At 35.8% G+C, this 13525-nt stretch overlaps 2 protein-coding genes across 2 annotated transcripts in view; one reads left to right on the top strand and one right to left on the bottom strand.

The window, feature by feature from the left end:
- LOC125229837 (Kv channel-interacting protein 4-like) overlaps nucleotides 1-2995 on the top strand; it is a 210871-nt gene extending 207876 nt beyond the window's left edge. Inside the window, exons 5-7 of the mRNA XM_048134779.1 lie at nucleotides 1462-1535; nucleotides 2181-2390; nucleotides 2727-2995. Of these exons, the coding sequence (XP_047990736.1) occupies nucleotides 1462-1535; nucleotides 2181-2390; nucleotides 2727-2837 (395 nt within the window). The 3' untranslated portion in view covers nucleotides 2838-2995. The remainder of the gene's footprint in view (nucleotides 1-1461; nucleotides 1536-2180; nucleotides 2391-2726) is intronic.
- A 6676-nt stretch (nucleotides 2996-9671) lies between these two features.
- Nucleotides 9672-13525, bottom strand: LOC125229777 (delta(14)-sterol reductase TM7SF2). The gene is made up of 3 exons (XM_048134716.1): nucleotides 12041-13525; nucleotides 11436-11862; nucleotides 9672-10940 (listed from the first exon to the last, which is right to left on the bottom strand). The coding sequence occupies exons 1-3, from the start codon at nucleotides 13295-13297 to the stop codon at nucleotides 10654-10656; spliced, it is 1971 nt and encodes a 656-aa protein (XP_047990673.1). The 5' UTR covers nucleotides 13298-13525; the 3' UTR covers nucleotides 9672-10653.

The following is a 13525-nucleotide window of genomic DNA, read 5'->3' as shown; positions in this document are numbered from 1 at the left end:
TGATGATTCATCTAGTGCGTCATAATCATAAAGCTAGGAACATACTACGCGGACGTCCGTCGTAAATCGACCGCGACCGCGACCGATCAGTGTGCACGGAACAAAACATCCAGCGAGCCAGATTTCGATCGGACGTCCATGCGCTCAAGGCCACGTCCACGTCCGTCGACCGATAGTTTGCACGGTTATGTGTAATTTCATTGTCCAGATTCCCGTCCGCGGTCGATTTACGACGGACGTCCGCGTAGTATGTTCCTAGCTTAAAACATACAAATCATGTTTGACACTTGAAAAAGGCGCGAAATTCAAATTATGTATGGGACGCTAAGTGCGTTTTCACATTATCCGATCGGATGTAGGACCGATATTCCATACATTTAAGCCGTCATCTTTGATTTCTGCTTTTGAAATCCTTCCTATTACATCCGATATCGGATCGGATAATGTGAAAACGCACTAAAGGGTATGCGCCCACGGGCAACTTTGTCGCTCCCACCTGTCTAGTGGCTAGTAAAAGTGCGCAGCAGTGCGCACACGTCGACAAGTTGCCCGTGGTCGCATGGTACCATAACTCATCTCGACTACATTTTTCGAAAATAGCGCTAAAAAATCTCGTGACGAACAGCTTGACAGACTATAAATTATACCAACACAGCTTCAAGGATTTCCAGCTAGGGGCCCGTGACCCAGGTAAACAGGCAATTATTTTTAAATCAAGAAGTGGTCCCGGTGGTCCCCTTAATTTTCTAATGCCTAATGGAACCTCCATTGTTACAAGCGCTGCAGTCTAAAGAAAATGTACTTAGGTGTATCATGCTCAGTTCAGAAGTAAGTAGTATTTTTTTATTGGCTCCATTATGCTGGAAACCTATATTTTATAAACTACTAGCTTTTGCCCGCGGCTACGCTCGCGTTAAATTCGAAAATTGTGGTATGCTCCATACAAAAATCCACCCCCCCATTTCGGGGAAGTGTGAGGTTAGTTAGAAAGAGACAAAAAGTAACCTATGTCACTCTCCATCCTTTCAACTATCTCCACTTAAAATATCACGTCAATTCGTCGCTCCATTTTGCCGTGAAAGACGCACAAACAAACAGACACACACACTTTCCCATTTATAATATTAATATAATATAATAATTAGTATGGACTACATCTACAGTAGGTACCTACCTACTTGGGCAGGTAGCTGCTAAATAAGTATATACCTACTTAACAAATAGATAGGTGTAGGTAATTGCCAATTGGGTTTGACAGAAATATAGAGCCAACTGTAGGTACCAACTACCAAGCACACTGACAGACAGATAAACATCTCTCAGTAGTCGATTGTGAAATGAACGGCCAACTGACCCGAGTGGTCTAATATGAGTTAAAATCACCAAACAATTATAAGCCCATTTTATTATTATTTTATTGTTAATTCTATAGATTTATAGTATTTTTTCGCTTATTTTCAGCGAACACTGCACAGTACGCTCACTACGTTTTCAACACGTTGGACCAAGACAGAAGTGGCTTGTTAAGTTTTGAGGTAAGTTCGTTCAAAAAACATAGTTCTGCAAACTTAGCTAATGCGGTTATATTGGCGCCACTATCTATGGAAAGAATATCACTTTACTATGAATTGACGATAGTTCCATATTTGCCCACTTAACCTAGTTTAGATTTAGGTAAATAAATATAAGTAGTTATTATTTTAGTTGGCACAGTCGACTACAAAGAGATGTATCCACTTTTCACCTTATTGCATTGTAATAAAGTGATAAAATGGATACATCTTTTTATAGTCGACTGTACATACTTGAACTAAACATGTAGGTATAGTAGGTAATTTTTATTATGTTTCCTCATATTCAATGCACGTCATACTCAAAGTTTATTGAGGCAAGATGCCAGTCGCTGTGCATAAATCTATACATCGTGTTTTTTTTTAATCCGTTATTTTGAAGATAACATAACCGAATTAAAATTAATATTTTATTTTTATAAACATCGTATTCTTAAATACTTCTTATCCGATAAAACCTGTGTAGGTATTTCAAACATATGAAACATATTACTATGAGTAGTAGTTTCGCAATGAGACGCGCTTTTGTAAAAATTCTGGCACCTTTGTCTGCCGACTATAGTTTTTTCCTGACTGTAAATGTCTTATTTATGTTTTTCTGAATTACAGGAGTTCGTTACGGGCCTCTCGGTGCTGTCGAGAGGTAGTTTAGAAGAGAAGTTACGTTGGACGTTCTCCCTATACGACATTAACGGTGACGGCTGCATCACAAAAGAGGAGATGACTGATATAGTAACAGCCATTTATGACCTGATGGGTCGAGTGGAACCATCGGTCGACGATGACGTGGTACAGCAGAAGGTGGAGAGACTGTTTCAGGTACGTTTTAACTATAAGTAGTATGCCGTCAAACATCAATGCCTTTACCATTAGTGGCTTTCCATTACAAAAGGGGTCAATGGATCAAGCTCAATTTTGGTAAAAAGATGAAACCCCCTTTTCTTTGATGAGTTGATGGAAAGCCATATACTTAGTAAAGTAAGCTTGTAGGATTGCCGCCTTCAATATCATAAAGTTAAAACAGTGATCAGGTAAACCCATGGTGGCCTAACTACTCATAATTAGCAAAATAAATAAGGTCAGTTTCTTCTCCGGCTACCCAGCCCAGCCCATTTTCTAGTAAAGGATCTTTAACCACATCGTAAACATTTTCAGAAAATGGATCTAAACCGTGACGGCGTTGTGACATTGGACGAATTCCTGGACTGCTGCGTGCGAGACGAGGACATCTCTCGCTCCATGGGCGTGTTCGACAGCACCTTCTGACATCCTGCTGACGGCGCGGGCGCCTCCAACGCCACGCGCCGCCGCGCCGCCCCGTGACAAAGGCCTTTGAGTGCCCCATTTCTACTCGGGGCTTAGGGCTTCTTTGAATATAATCCTTCGATCACTACGGGCGACGCAACTTTTAAGGATTACTGAAGCTTAACCCTGATGCGTTGCTGTAACTTTGATCCGCTTATTGTCTAAATTAGTGTTCTGACTGTGATCTGAAGTATTCAGTCATTTAATATGTGTATTACGGCGTGCGGAAAGCCTCAATAAACCTTGTCCCTAAATGTTTTAATTAAGTACCTAGTTAGATCTATATGTGATGTTTAAGAATTGAGGCTAGTGCTTGAATTTCACGATGGTTTTATTTTCAATGTTGAAACTTGAAACTAACCATCGTGAAATTGAAGGACCAGTGATTGATGCCACTTGTGAATTGCCTTAGAAAGCTGGCCATTGTTTTTCTTGCATGGTACAGATATAAGATTACTAATTCTTACTACTAACATGTTCTTCTGTAGAAATCTATTATTACGAGCTATTTAACGAATCTTTAGCAACTTGGCTTTCATCCTTGCCGTCTTTTTGCAGAACTGGCAAAATCAAAGTCCCTTACAAAATTACAATGGTCTGATGGGTCTGGTTGCCATTTACAAAGCATGTGTTTTTATATGAAATGGTCAATATCTTAACACACTATTAATCCTGCGCGGATCCAGGGGGGGGGGTCATGGGGGTCATGACCCCCCCTGGAGCCTAAGTTGGCCATATAAATAGACCACGTGACTCCCCCTGGGGCCCCGGGCCTTTACCACGTGACCCCCCCTATGGGCACGAAGCTGGATCCGCGCTTGCTATTAATATGTATATCATATGGTCAATATGACAATATAAGTACATATTAATAATGAATGATATTGAAATATATACCTATCCACAAGATTTGCAATTTAGGTAAACCATGCTTCCAGATTCGAAGCTTATCTTATAATGTAGACTTCAATAATAACCTAGTCTGTCAATACCTAAAGTTTTAATGTTGGGCACACTTTAGATATAGAGCCCCTCGGTAAAAATGTTGACCAACTTAAATTAAGTAAAGTCCTTCATGGAACTTACAGCGTGCCACCATTTAGACAAATAAAAATGAAGCTATTAATCTAGGCTGTAAATTCAGATATGTAGAACCTTATTATTTTTAGGTGTCGATTTAATTCCTCTGAAATTAAAGAACTATGTTATATTACGGGAAAATTATAAGATGCGCTTGAATAGTGGCACCCTGTAAATCTCTGGTTATATACATTAACTACATACTTTAAAAGCTTCTGTATTCAAATGTAGATTGCCTATAAAGTCCTCGTGTAAGTGATCTGATCACAAACTGTTTGAGATTTTTCTCCATAAGAGGACTTACAAATTTCGTGAGTTTCATGACTACAAGTTCACGCTTAATTCAACTCTCAATCTCAATTCTTTTCTAAAATTCTCTTTAACTATTGTACAATATTTCATTAGGTTATATGTATTGTAAGTGCCACATTTTGTCTACAGTTGGCTCTCGCGTCTATCATATCTAAAAAAAACTCGTTTCTTCCCCTCTTATTTAAATTGTTCCGGCCATTTTTAATAGTGTTTAGCGTTAAATACCTGTTTAAGATGTTTCATATAGTCATCACCACCTGTAACCTAATCATTTATTTTTTTATCACTTCTACAGGGGGTGAAACAAATGTTTCAATCCTTAATTATGTTTGTCTCGTGTTGTTTGTAATTCATCAAATATTTGTTGACCCTAATAACTCACTAGATGGCCTAATAGTTATTTGTTATACAAGGGGGCAAAGTTGTATTTTAACGCCGAGTGTGGAATTGAAAAACGAGCAAGTGTAAGGGTTCTATAGTTGAACCACGAGCGAAGCGAGTGGTTCTAGAATAGAATCCTGAACTTGCGAGTTTTTTAACACACGAGAAGTAAAATACATTTGCACCCGAGTGTAACACAAAACTTTTCCCCTCACTATAGCGAGGAAACTACAACGCAAAAATGCGTTTATCACTGCTTCCAGTAGTTCCACAGGAGGTAAATCATCTTCATTACTAGATTCACCTACTTTTATCAATTTTAAAGCAGTTAATTTGACTTTATTCAAGGTGAAATTACTTTACCCACTAGTGAATAAAATGCGTTTTTACCCGCTGGTATTAAAGTACAAAACACGTGTTTCTGAGCTAGTGAGGGGAAAAAGTATATTATCGCTGTATGACGAAATTAAATATGAAAATTAATTACATTTCAGTCTATAAAACAGGTCCCAAACACTGCCATACAATAAAATTAAATAGAAAAACATACAGTGATACTTAATAAATTAACTTTTCTTGTGGCGACAATAATTTGAAATGCTTTGATTATAATTATTTTGGTGACATAATCTTAATCCAAAGCTAACGTATTTTAATGTCAGTTACCTACAAAGGGCAATAAGTATTTTCAGAACAATCACCTGTTTAAAAGTACTTAAAGGAAAATATTTTCTATGAAATTATCAAATATGTAAATATTAATGTATATAAATTATTGTATAGAAGTAATGTGTATATTTTCATAGTGAATGTTAAATGGAACCAATAACTAGAATGCATATTTAAAAACTTGTATCAGAATAACTGAGTGTGCATGTTATGCAATTAAATTACGTATTGTAAAAAAAATTACGATATAATGTGATTAACAAGTGATGAAAAAGAACTGTAAAAATATTGTATTTTGATTTAATGTGAGAGATATAACAGAATGGCCGTCATTTTAAAATAGATCTGTATTAAACACGGTGTATATTTTCAAACATAAAAAAGTAAAACGTTGGTCGAGCTTACATAGATAAGTGGTTTATGTACGTCTTCCTTATTAAAATAACAACTATGTTATGTTTCCAAAACAGGGCAGGGCAATATTATTGACTGGTACAAGTTCGAGTTCAATCATTTCAAACTTTTTTCCAAATTTTTGAGCTTGTTTATCATGTATTGTGCACAGCCACATTCTGTTAGGGAATATTTTATGCAATATTAAAATGATATGGCCCAAAGGTGGCCAATAGGCAAAGTTGGTGTTGTCTCCAATTTAGACTCTCCAATATTAGCACTCGGCGACATTGACGGTAGGCAAACTGATAATAATTATGTTGTGTGTAAAGGGCTTTATATGTAATTTTTATTTTCTTTATCATTTGAAATACACGAGCCGTCATGAATTTTAACTTTAGTTTAAAACCAGAAATAATAGATAAGAATTCAAATAAAGTCTTATGATATTTAAATTTATAGGTATTTATTAGATAGAGTTTACCTAATTATTCCATGTACTTATTAAACAATTGTGTAACGCTTTCATTCTACTGTATAATCATCAAAATACTGACAGGACAGTTATTTTTTATTTTCTATGTGTAAAATAAAAATTATCTCTGTATTAAGTCCAGATATTATTAGTAGAAGTACCTGCCTTACCAGAAATATGTATATGACTACGCGTCATCATATTGCGGAATTTAAAAATAACGTTTTTTTTTTCATGGTAACTACGAGTATATTAATCTGCCACCACATATGTACATGAGATTAACAGCGCCCCTCTTGACTTGACATATTCATCTAGTCAGGCTTTGCCTTCATTAAATGCGCGTACAATGCGCATGTTTGCTGTTTATTTTAGTCATATGGTTGAAAAGAAGTTGTGTGCAAGTTGTAAGAAACTTTACTGGTTTCTTTATGGTCCATACCTAGGTACAGCTTGGCATAGCAACAATCACTTACTTTACTCATACAAAAGTGACTAAATAATTGCCACATGCAAAACGGTTTACATAGACAGTGGCGCCCCTATTATAAATAAATAAATAAATAAATATTATAGGACATTCTTACACAGATTGACTGAGGCCCACGGTAAGCTCAAGAAGGCTTGTGTTGTGGGTACTCAGACAACGATATATATAATATATACATACTTATATACATAGGAAACATCCATGACTCAGGAACAAATATTTGTGCTCATCACACAAATAAATGCCCTTACCGGGACCGGGATTCGAACCCGGGACCGCGGCGCAGCAGGCAGGGTCACTACCGACTGCGCCAGACTGTATTATTTTCTACTCTTTTTGCTAGGCTTGTATATACAGGGTGCCTGCCCGGTAATCAATGGACAACCTTTTAACCACCAAGAGGGCACCTTATACTGGTCCAGAAAATCGACTTTAAGGTTTAGTAAAAGTCGCCTGGTTTTCGAGATTTTCACACTTTTTAAAATTTTAATACTACCTAAAATTTTACCCAAAACCTTAACAATTAAGAGTTGGTTGGTACTTCTACATTCAACACTGTCTAAAGACACGAACGCAATAACGAATAAGTCCAATATTGGTTTATTTAACTTTCCTAGTAAAGTTTGCATCCTTGTGTAAGTTTGCATACCTACCTTTGCCAATTGTTATTCGATTCTTTTAGTAGGTCCCTATTTATATTTTTTATAAGTATAAAATAATATATATATGTATTGTTACTATTGTTATCACTGATCCCTTCAGAATTGAAGTGCCAAAGCCAAGAAATAATGTTACGATGTTTATGTTTAATGATAATGAGTCTGTTAAAGGTAGCATACTTTAAATTTAGTTGCTAAATAAATCGTTACCATCAACTTACGTATAAGGTGCATTGAGGTAGTTTCGAAAGTTACATAAATCACCATATTTCCATCATATTAAGATTTCCCCGAAATTATGGGGCATGCTCGGGGCATTTCTGTGATTCGAAATTACCCCACTGCACCTTACAGCGCCTAATCCCATCTGTTCCCGGCGGGGGCGACTGGGAATACGCTAACTTTTGTTACTGTGAGAAAATGTGTCTATCCAGAAAAAAAAACACAAATTATCAGAACAGGCCTACTAAGAAAAATATGTGTATAACAGGTTTGCCTTAGTTTTTATCCCACAATCTAGATCCAGTGATTGGTGTTAGTTATTTTAGCGTAGTAATTGCTATCGTCCTATACATAGGACACTTGTATGCAGTCATATCTGAATGTCACGGAATGTTCTAAATGATTTTGTTCTACAGTATCAGACCCGTTACTTGTATATTTGTCTCTACATGTAGAACTTGCTCTTACAATGGGAGATTTGTTATACATTTTGTGGTCATATTTAGTTTTTTTTTTTACAGAAGTGCCGAAAAATATTACATATCAATAACATGTTAGTCCTTACATAAGTCTATGTTGGACAGAGATTATAATTACCATCTTTGTTAATTTATCATCTATGTATGGTTTTAATATTGTTCTAGCCTATCCTATTATATTGCATTTTCTCAGCATCACTGAACCATTGAATTAATTCGTATAAGTAAGGCAGTGTGAGATACATTTTAGAAATGAAATCTGTAATGTTAGATATTTGAATATTGAATTGTTTATTTACAAATTTTATGTGTATTTTATAGAAAAATAAATGAATGTGAAGTAATCGTTTTTTCAATATCCTAGCCCGTAAAAAAAAACCTTATTACTTTGTACAATCGTTTATTAAAATTATTAACATAGAAATAGTTCACACTGCATGGTAGGTAAATATAAAAGTAACCTATAGAGGTTCTAGAGAAATAGATGTGTATGTAATAGATGATCTGCATGTTTATTCTAATTGAATTCCAATACATACCAACAAGATAAAAATAGTACATTACGATACAAGCGCGAAAAGGATATGTACTGAAAAATGTACGACACACGTGCGAAGAGGAAATACGTAACTCGTGTCGATTTAAAACACTCCCTTCGGTCGCGTTTTAATTTATCACCTCCCGTTCCGAACAATCCGAACTTCCTCTTTTCCGCACTTGTATCTTGTACTATATTGGGCGATTTTAAATAAGGTATTCATATTTTCAGTTCATATATCAAGTATCTTAGGTAAAATGAAGCTATTGGTATGTTCTAACACTTGTATAAACAATGTGTCTCTATAATGCATTTATTTCTTGTACGGTAAAGAAAGAATTGATATGTACTGTACGTAATTATTATTAATGGGTCTCTTTGAACGCAAATCGAAATTTAAGGCATATAGCATCTTGAGTGACCTTAAATTAAAACATTTCATGCGAACCAAGTGAGCCACTATGTATGATAACTGTATTCACAATAGTAATATATGGTTATGATTACAGAAATCATACTAGTCCTAAAAAATAACAACCTAACAGTGTTATGAACTAAATTACTTTCTTAGTAAAAATGTATACACAATTAAGTATAATTTGATCCGTGGGTGTTCAAGGCGGAACAGTTACTTTACAAATTAAATTTTGAGCATCAAAGTATTTCTAAATGTCTTCACTCTTAAAATAATTTACAGAATAGGTATGCTAATGTGAGAATACCAACCAAAATGCTTAATTTTTGTCTTTAAAGTATAGTCCTTCAACAATGCATTATTATAGCCATTGTAGATACATATATTATCATTCCAATTATGATTAAAGATTTGCTTTTGAAGCATTATCGAGGCACGGTGGCTGGTATCGTATTTATACAATATCAACACAATAATACTTATACCTAATGCAACTACCAAAACTACGTTAGTTTGTAAACATAGATGAGCAATTCCCGTTAAGTTTGTACACTTGGATCACGTCTCCGATTTGGATAAAATTGGTAGGCTGATAGAGTCCATGATGCTGAGCAAGATCCACTAGGTTTCCCAAATGTCCTAGGTTGATTGTATGAAACTTTACTAGGATATTCTGGGAAACCTAGTGGATCTTGCTCAGCATCATTTTTATCAAAATCGGAGACATGATCCAAATGTACAAATTTAACGGGAATTGTTCAGATAACAAGATCACTGAAAAAAAAATGCGTTTTAATGAATGATAGTACAGAAAATTATTAATAAATGCAGTAGGTTAAGATTTTAATACAGATACTGATATTTTGATCATTGGTAGGCAGTCAACTACCACTGTTGTGAAATGATATAAAGGAAGACAGTTGTTAGAGTATAGAGGTGTTTAACCCTTTGACCGCCAAGGACATAATAATGTCTACGTCGATGCACCACATGACATCTGTGGCGATCAAAGGGTTAAGGTCCAAGAAAGTAATTGTAAATAACACTAATATATACATCAAGCAATTTATAGTAAACATAAGATTCATAAAGATGAGATGTAATCCCTCTACCAATATTAAAATTATATTAGTGAAGGCATTAACATGATTACAAAAACCTTAAATACAATTATTAAAAAAAGAGCATCAATAAATTTGATCTTATTGCTTTGGGTATACTATACTATATTAATACTAATTAAATCTATTCAAAAGTATATGACAGAAATATTATTAAATACTGAAAATGAGATTGACAATTAAAAATAAAGTTAAATACATTTTTAAGAGAGCTAAAAGTCACATTTGAGAAAACGGTGGTCTAAAATGGCAAAAATTTGTTTTCAAGTATAATGCATTCAAGTATATTTAAATTTAACTTATTTCATTACTCCTAACCCATCTTATAAATAGACTAAAACTATAAAATATAAAACTAAAATACATAATAATCAATTGTTTGTGATGGATATACCAAAATTGATTTAATTTCATTAATTATGTCAAATTCATACTAAAATAAAAGTAAAAAATAATCTAATAAGATACCTTTTTACAACAAGTAAAAGGTTATCCCGATGTTTAAATAAAAAAGCTTATTGGTAACTAGTGTACTTTTATGAATTATAGAATCTTGGGCAAAATTACAGAGGGTACTTTTTTGCAATATCTCTGCCAGGCGGTGCCGTAGCGCCTTTGGCACCTGCTGTGGTCTCTCCAAGCTCTGTGCAGTAAAACTACTATTGTCAGAAGAGCCGGTGCAGCAGCCACATAATGCTGAGACACTATACCAGGGATTGCGAGCGCTATGTGGATAAGGATGTCACCTAAGTAGTTGGGATGACGGAGGAGGCCCCATGTACTGGAGATCAGTAGCTTCTTCCCATGGAAAGTAGGCATGGAGTCCAGATCTGAAATTAAAAATAAATATAATAAACTGTTTTGTATAAGGTTTTATAAATAGCTGTCAACTTCCCACACTGCTTACTCAGAGCTTTAATTTAATCCGGAAATAAGAAAAATGTGGCCTAAATCACTGAAATAATTGGGGTAATTTGAAATGTTTTGTAAAGTTATATCCCTTTTCAGAATTTAGTTCAATACTTCCAAATTACCAATGGTCTAACTTTTTGAGTGTGCACGGGAAAACATCCCACTTTGTTGATTATTTTACATACATACATACATACAATCACGGTAAAACATAGGCCCACTTTGTTGATTGCTTTAAAGAAAACGAAACGCATTTGTCAGTTTATTCATATAAAGATACAAGTAACCCGTCACCACACAAGCCGTTTATTCATATAAAGATAAGTAAATCTCGCCTTAATGGTAACCGACAAACTGGGATATTTTACTAAACACATTCACATGTTTTTATGCTACAAAATTAATAAACTTACGTATCACACTTGGTTGCAGAGGGTTTTTCCTGAATTCATGCTTTATGTTGTTGCTTATCATCATCAAAAGAAAACCAGTTATGTAGATGACTGCAGCCATGATTAGGATGTTGTTTGACAAAGTTATGTTTGCATCGGCCACAAATTTAGAGATGGTTGTGAAGTAGAATGGATAGAGAGCACTGGAAACTATTTGGTAGTATCCCAAGCCTTCAGACTGCCAGAAGAAAGTTGTAGTCACTCTATATTCTCTCATTATAAAGTTCAACAAGTAGTTGATCTGCATCATTGAGTACAGAATGATGGTCGGTTGAAATTGCAACTTTTTCCAAATTTCATTGTAATTTTGAGGAGTTAAAATTAATTCTTCGTTTTCTTTTGTCTGTAGATTAAAGCCTTGCTTGAATATCAGGACTGAAAGAATGAGCTGAAAGTGAAAAAAGAAAAAAATATAAGATGTAATGCACTAACAGATACAAAGTTATAACAAGCCTATCTAATAGGCTCTAAGTTAATGCATATAAACATTAGAGCTACATTCCTGCATATAAATGCTCCATAATTTATTCACTGTATAAGAACACAATCACTCCATTAATACTTACTGCAGTTATATTGGAGATCCTGGAAATCCAAATCTTGACATCAAGCTTCTTAATGAATGGATGTATTTCTCTTCCCATCCAAAAGTCATAAAGAACATATCCTGTGTTTCCGTACGGGTTTAAGTTCTCACTTTTACGGCTTTTCAAGAACAGTGCAACAGACAGAATCAAGGCAAATATGTATGCAATAACAGCCAGTTTTAAGTAATCATTCAAAATTGTGTCACTGTCTATAATTTGAAAGAAATCAAAGGAGAAAAGTGTTATGATGGTTATTATGCTCGAAAAGAAGGCATTGAAACAATAGGTGTTATTGGAATCATCCATTCTGTCAGCTTTTGGTCCTAATATTGGCAGCAGCGCCAACAGTGCCTGTATAACTACCTGATCTAGGTAGATAAGAGTTGATTTTAAACTGAACCATAGTGAGATATTCTTCAATGCAGGCCAATTCTTCAGGGGCTGGATTGTGCATACTTTTGTGCAAGATATCAGAATTGACAACACAGTCAATGGTAACAGTAGGATGAGTATAGACGATCCAATTCTTCCTCCAAACTCCCACTTACTTCCTTGCACAAGTCTGCTAACACTGTCTCTCAAAGGAGTAGCTAATCTCCTAGTCACCGACTTGGATTTCCCTCTCTTGTAATCTTCTTCTGAATTTTCACCTTCAGAAAATGTATCAATCGACTGGCTGACCGACTTACTGAGTGATTTACTGGTTGATTGGCTACGTCTGATGTCTGCTCCATTGATACTGGATTCCCGTAGCCTACTAGATCTACGCGGCGCGACTTCCTCAACCGGTTTCCGATTTCTAAGACCGTAAACATCTTTCGACAGCTCACTTTCCAACCCGTTCAATGTTAAGTCAACAGTAAACGCCGGAGTATAATCTTTGATGGAATATTCCGAGCGCCGCGTACGGACGCTACGATAGGTCTCTTTGGTTCCAGTAATATCTTGAAGTTTTATTTCCACGTCTGGTATGGTAGGTCGCTTCACTGGTGATTTAGGAGCAGTTTCGGGCGCATCTTTTGTTGACCTCGATGGGGATTTTCGCGCGGGAAACTTTGGCGCTGGTTTACGACTCGGAGATTTGCGCGCGGGGGATTTGCGGGAGGGCGACCTAGCAGGAGGCGAGCTTTTACGTCCTCTTGCAGGCGATCGAGGTGGCGAAACTCCTTTCCTACCTCGTGGTGGACTAGAATCCACCATAGACGGCCTAACTCGGCCGCTTCTCGTAGACATCATAGCAGCATTCAACTAAAATCTTACACAAAGGTGTTTTCTTCTTGTTGCATCTAAAATTATCCTGGCACTGTCACCACACACGATGCCATTAGCGCTTACGTACACTTAAAGTCATCGAATTTTATGCAATTAGGCAGTTTTCAAAAAAATTTTTGCAGGTCAACGCACAACAAAGTCACAACACAACAATTTTCATTCACGCACACGCTTCTACTTTTCACGACACAC

Source organism: Leguminivora glycinivorella, chromosome 9 (genome assembly GCF_023078275.1).
Source record: "Leguminivora glycinivorella isolate SPB_JAAS2020 chromosome 9, LegGlyc_1.1, whole genome shotgun sequence".
Taxonomy (NCBI): Eukaryota; Metazoa; Arthropoda; class Insecta; order Lepidoptera; family Tortricidae; genus Leguminivora; species Leguminivora glycinivorella.
The sequence above is the reverse complement of the archived record's forward strand: the minus strand, read 5'-3'. Positions and strand labels throughout refer to the sequence as shown.

What these genes read in the sequence shown, in the direction of transcription:
- LOC125229777 (XM_048134716.1), bottom strand. Translation starts at nt 13,297, where the DNA reads ATGATGTCTACGAGAAGCGGCCGAGTTAGGCCGTCTATGGTGGATTCT. An exon ending in GGATCTCCAATATAACTGCA is followed by an intron (nt 11,863 to 12,040) that starts GTAAGTATTAAT and finishes TTTCACTTTCAG; the next exon opens with CTCATTCTTTCAGTCCTGAT. An exon ending in TCTGCAACCAAGTGTGATAC is followed by an intron (nt 10,941 to 11,435) that starts GTAAGTTTATTA and finishes TTTTAATTTCAG; the next exon opens with ATCTGGACTCCATGCCTACT.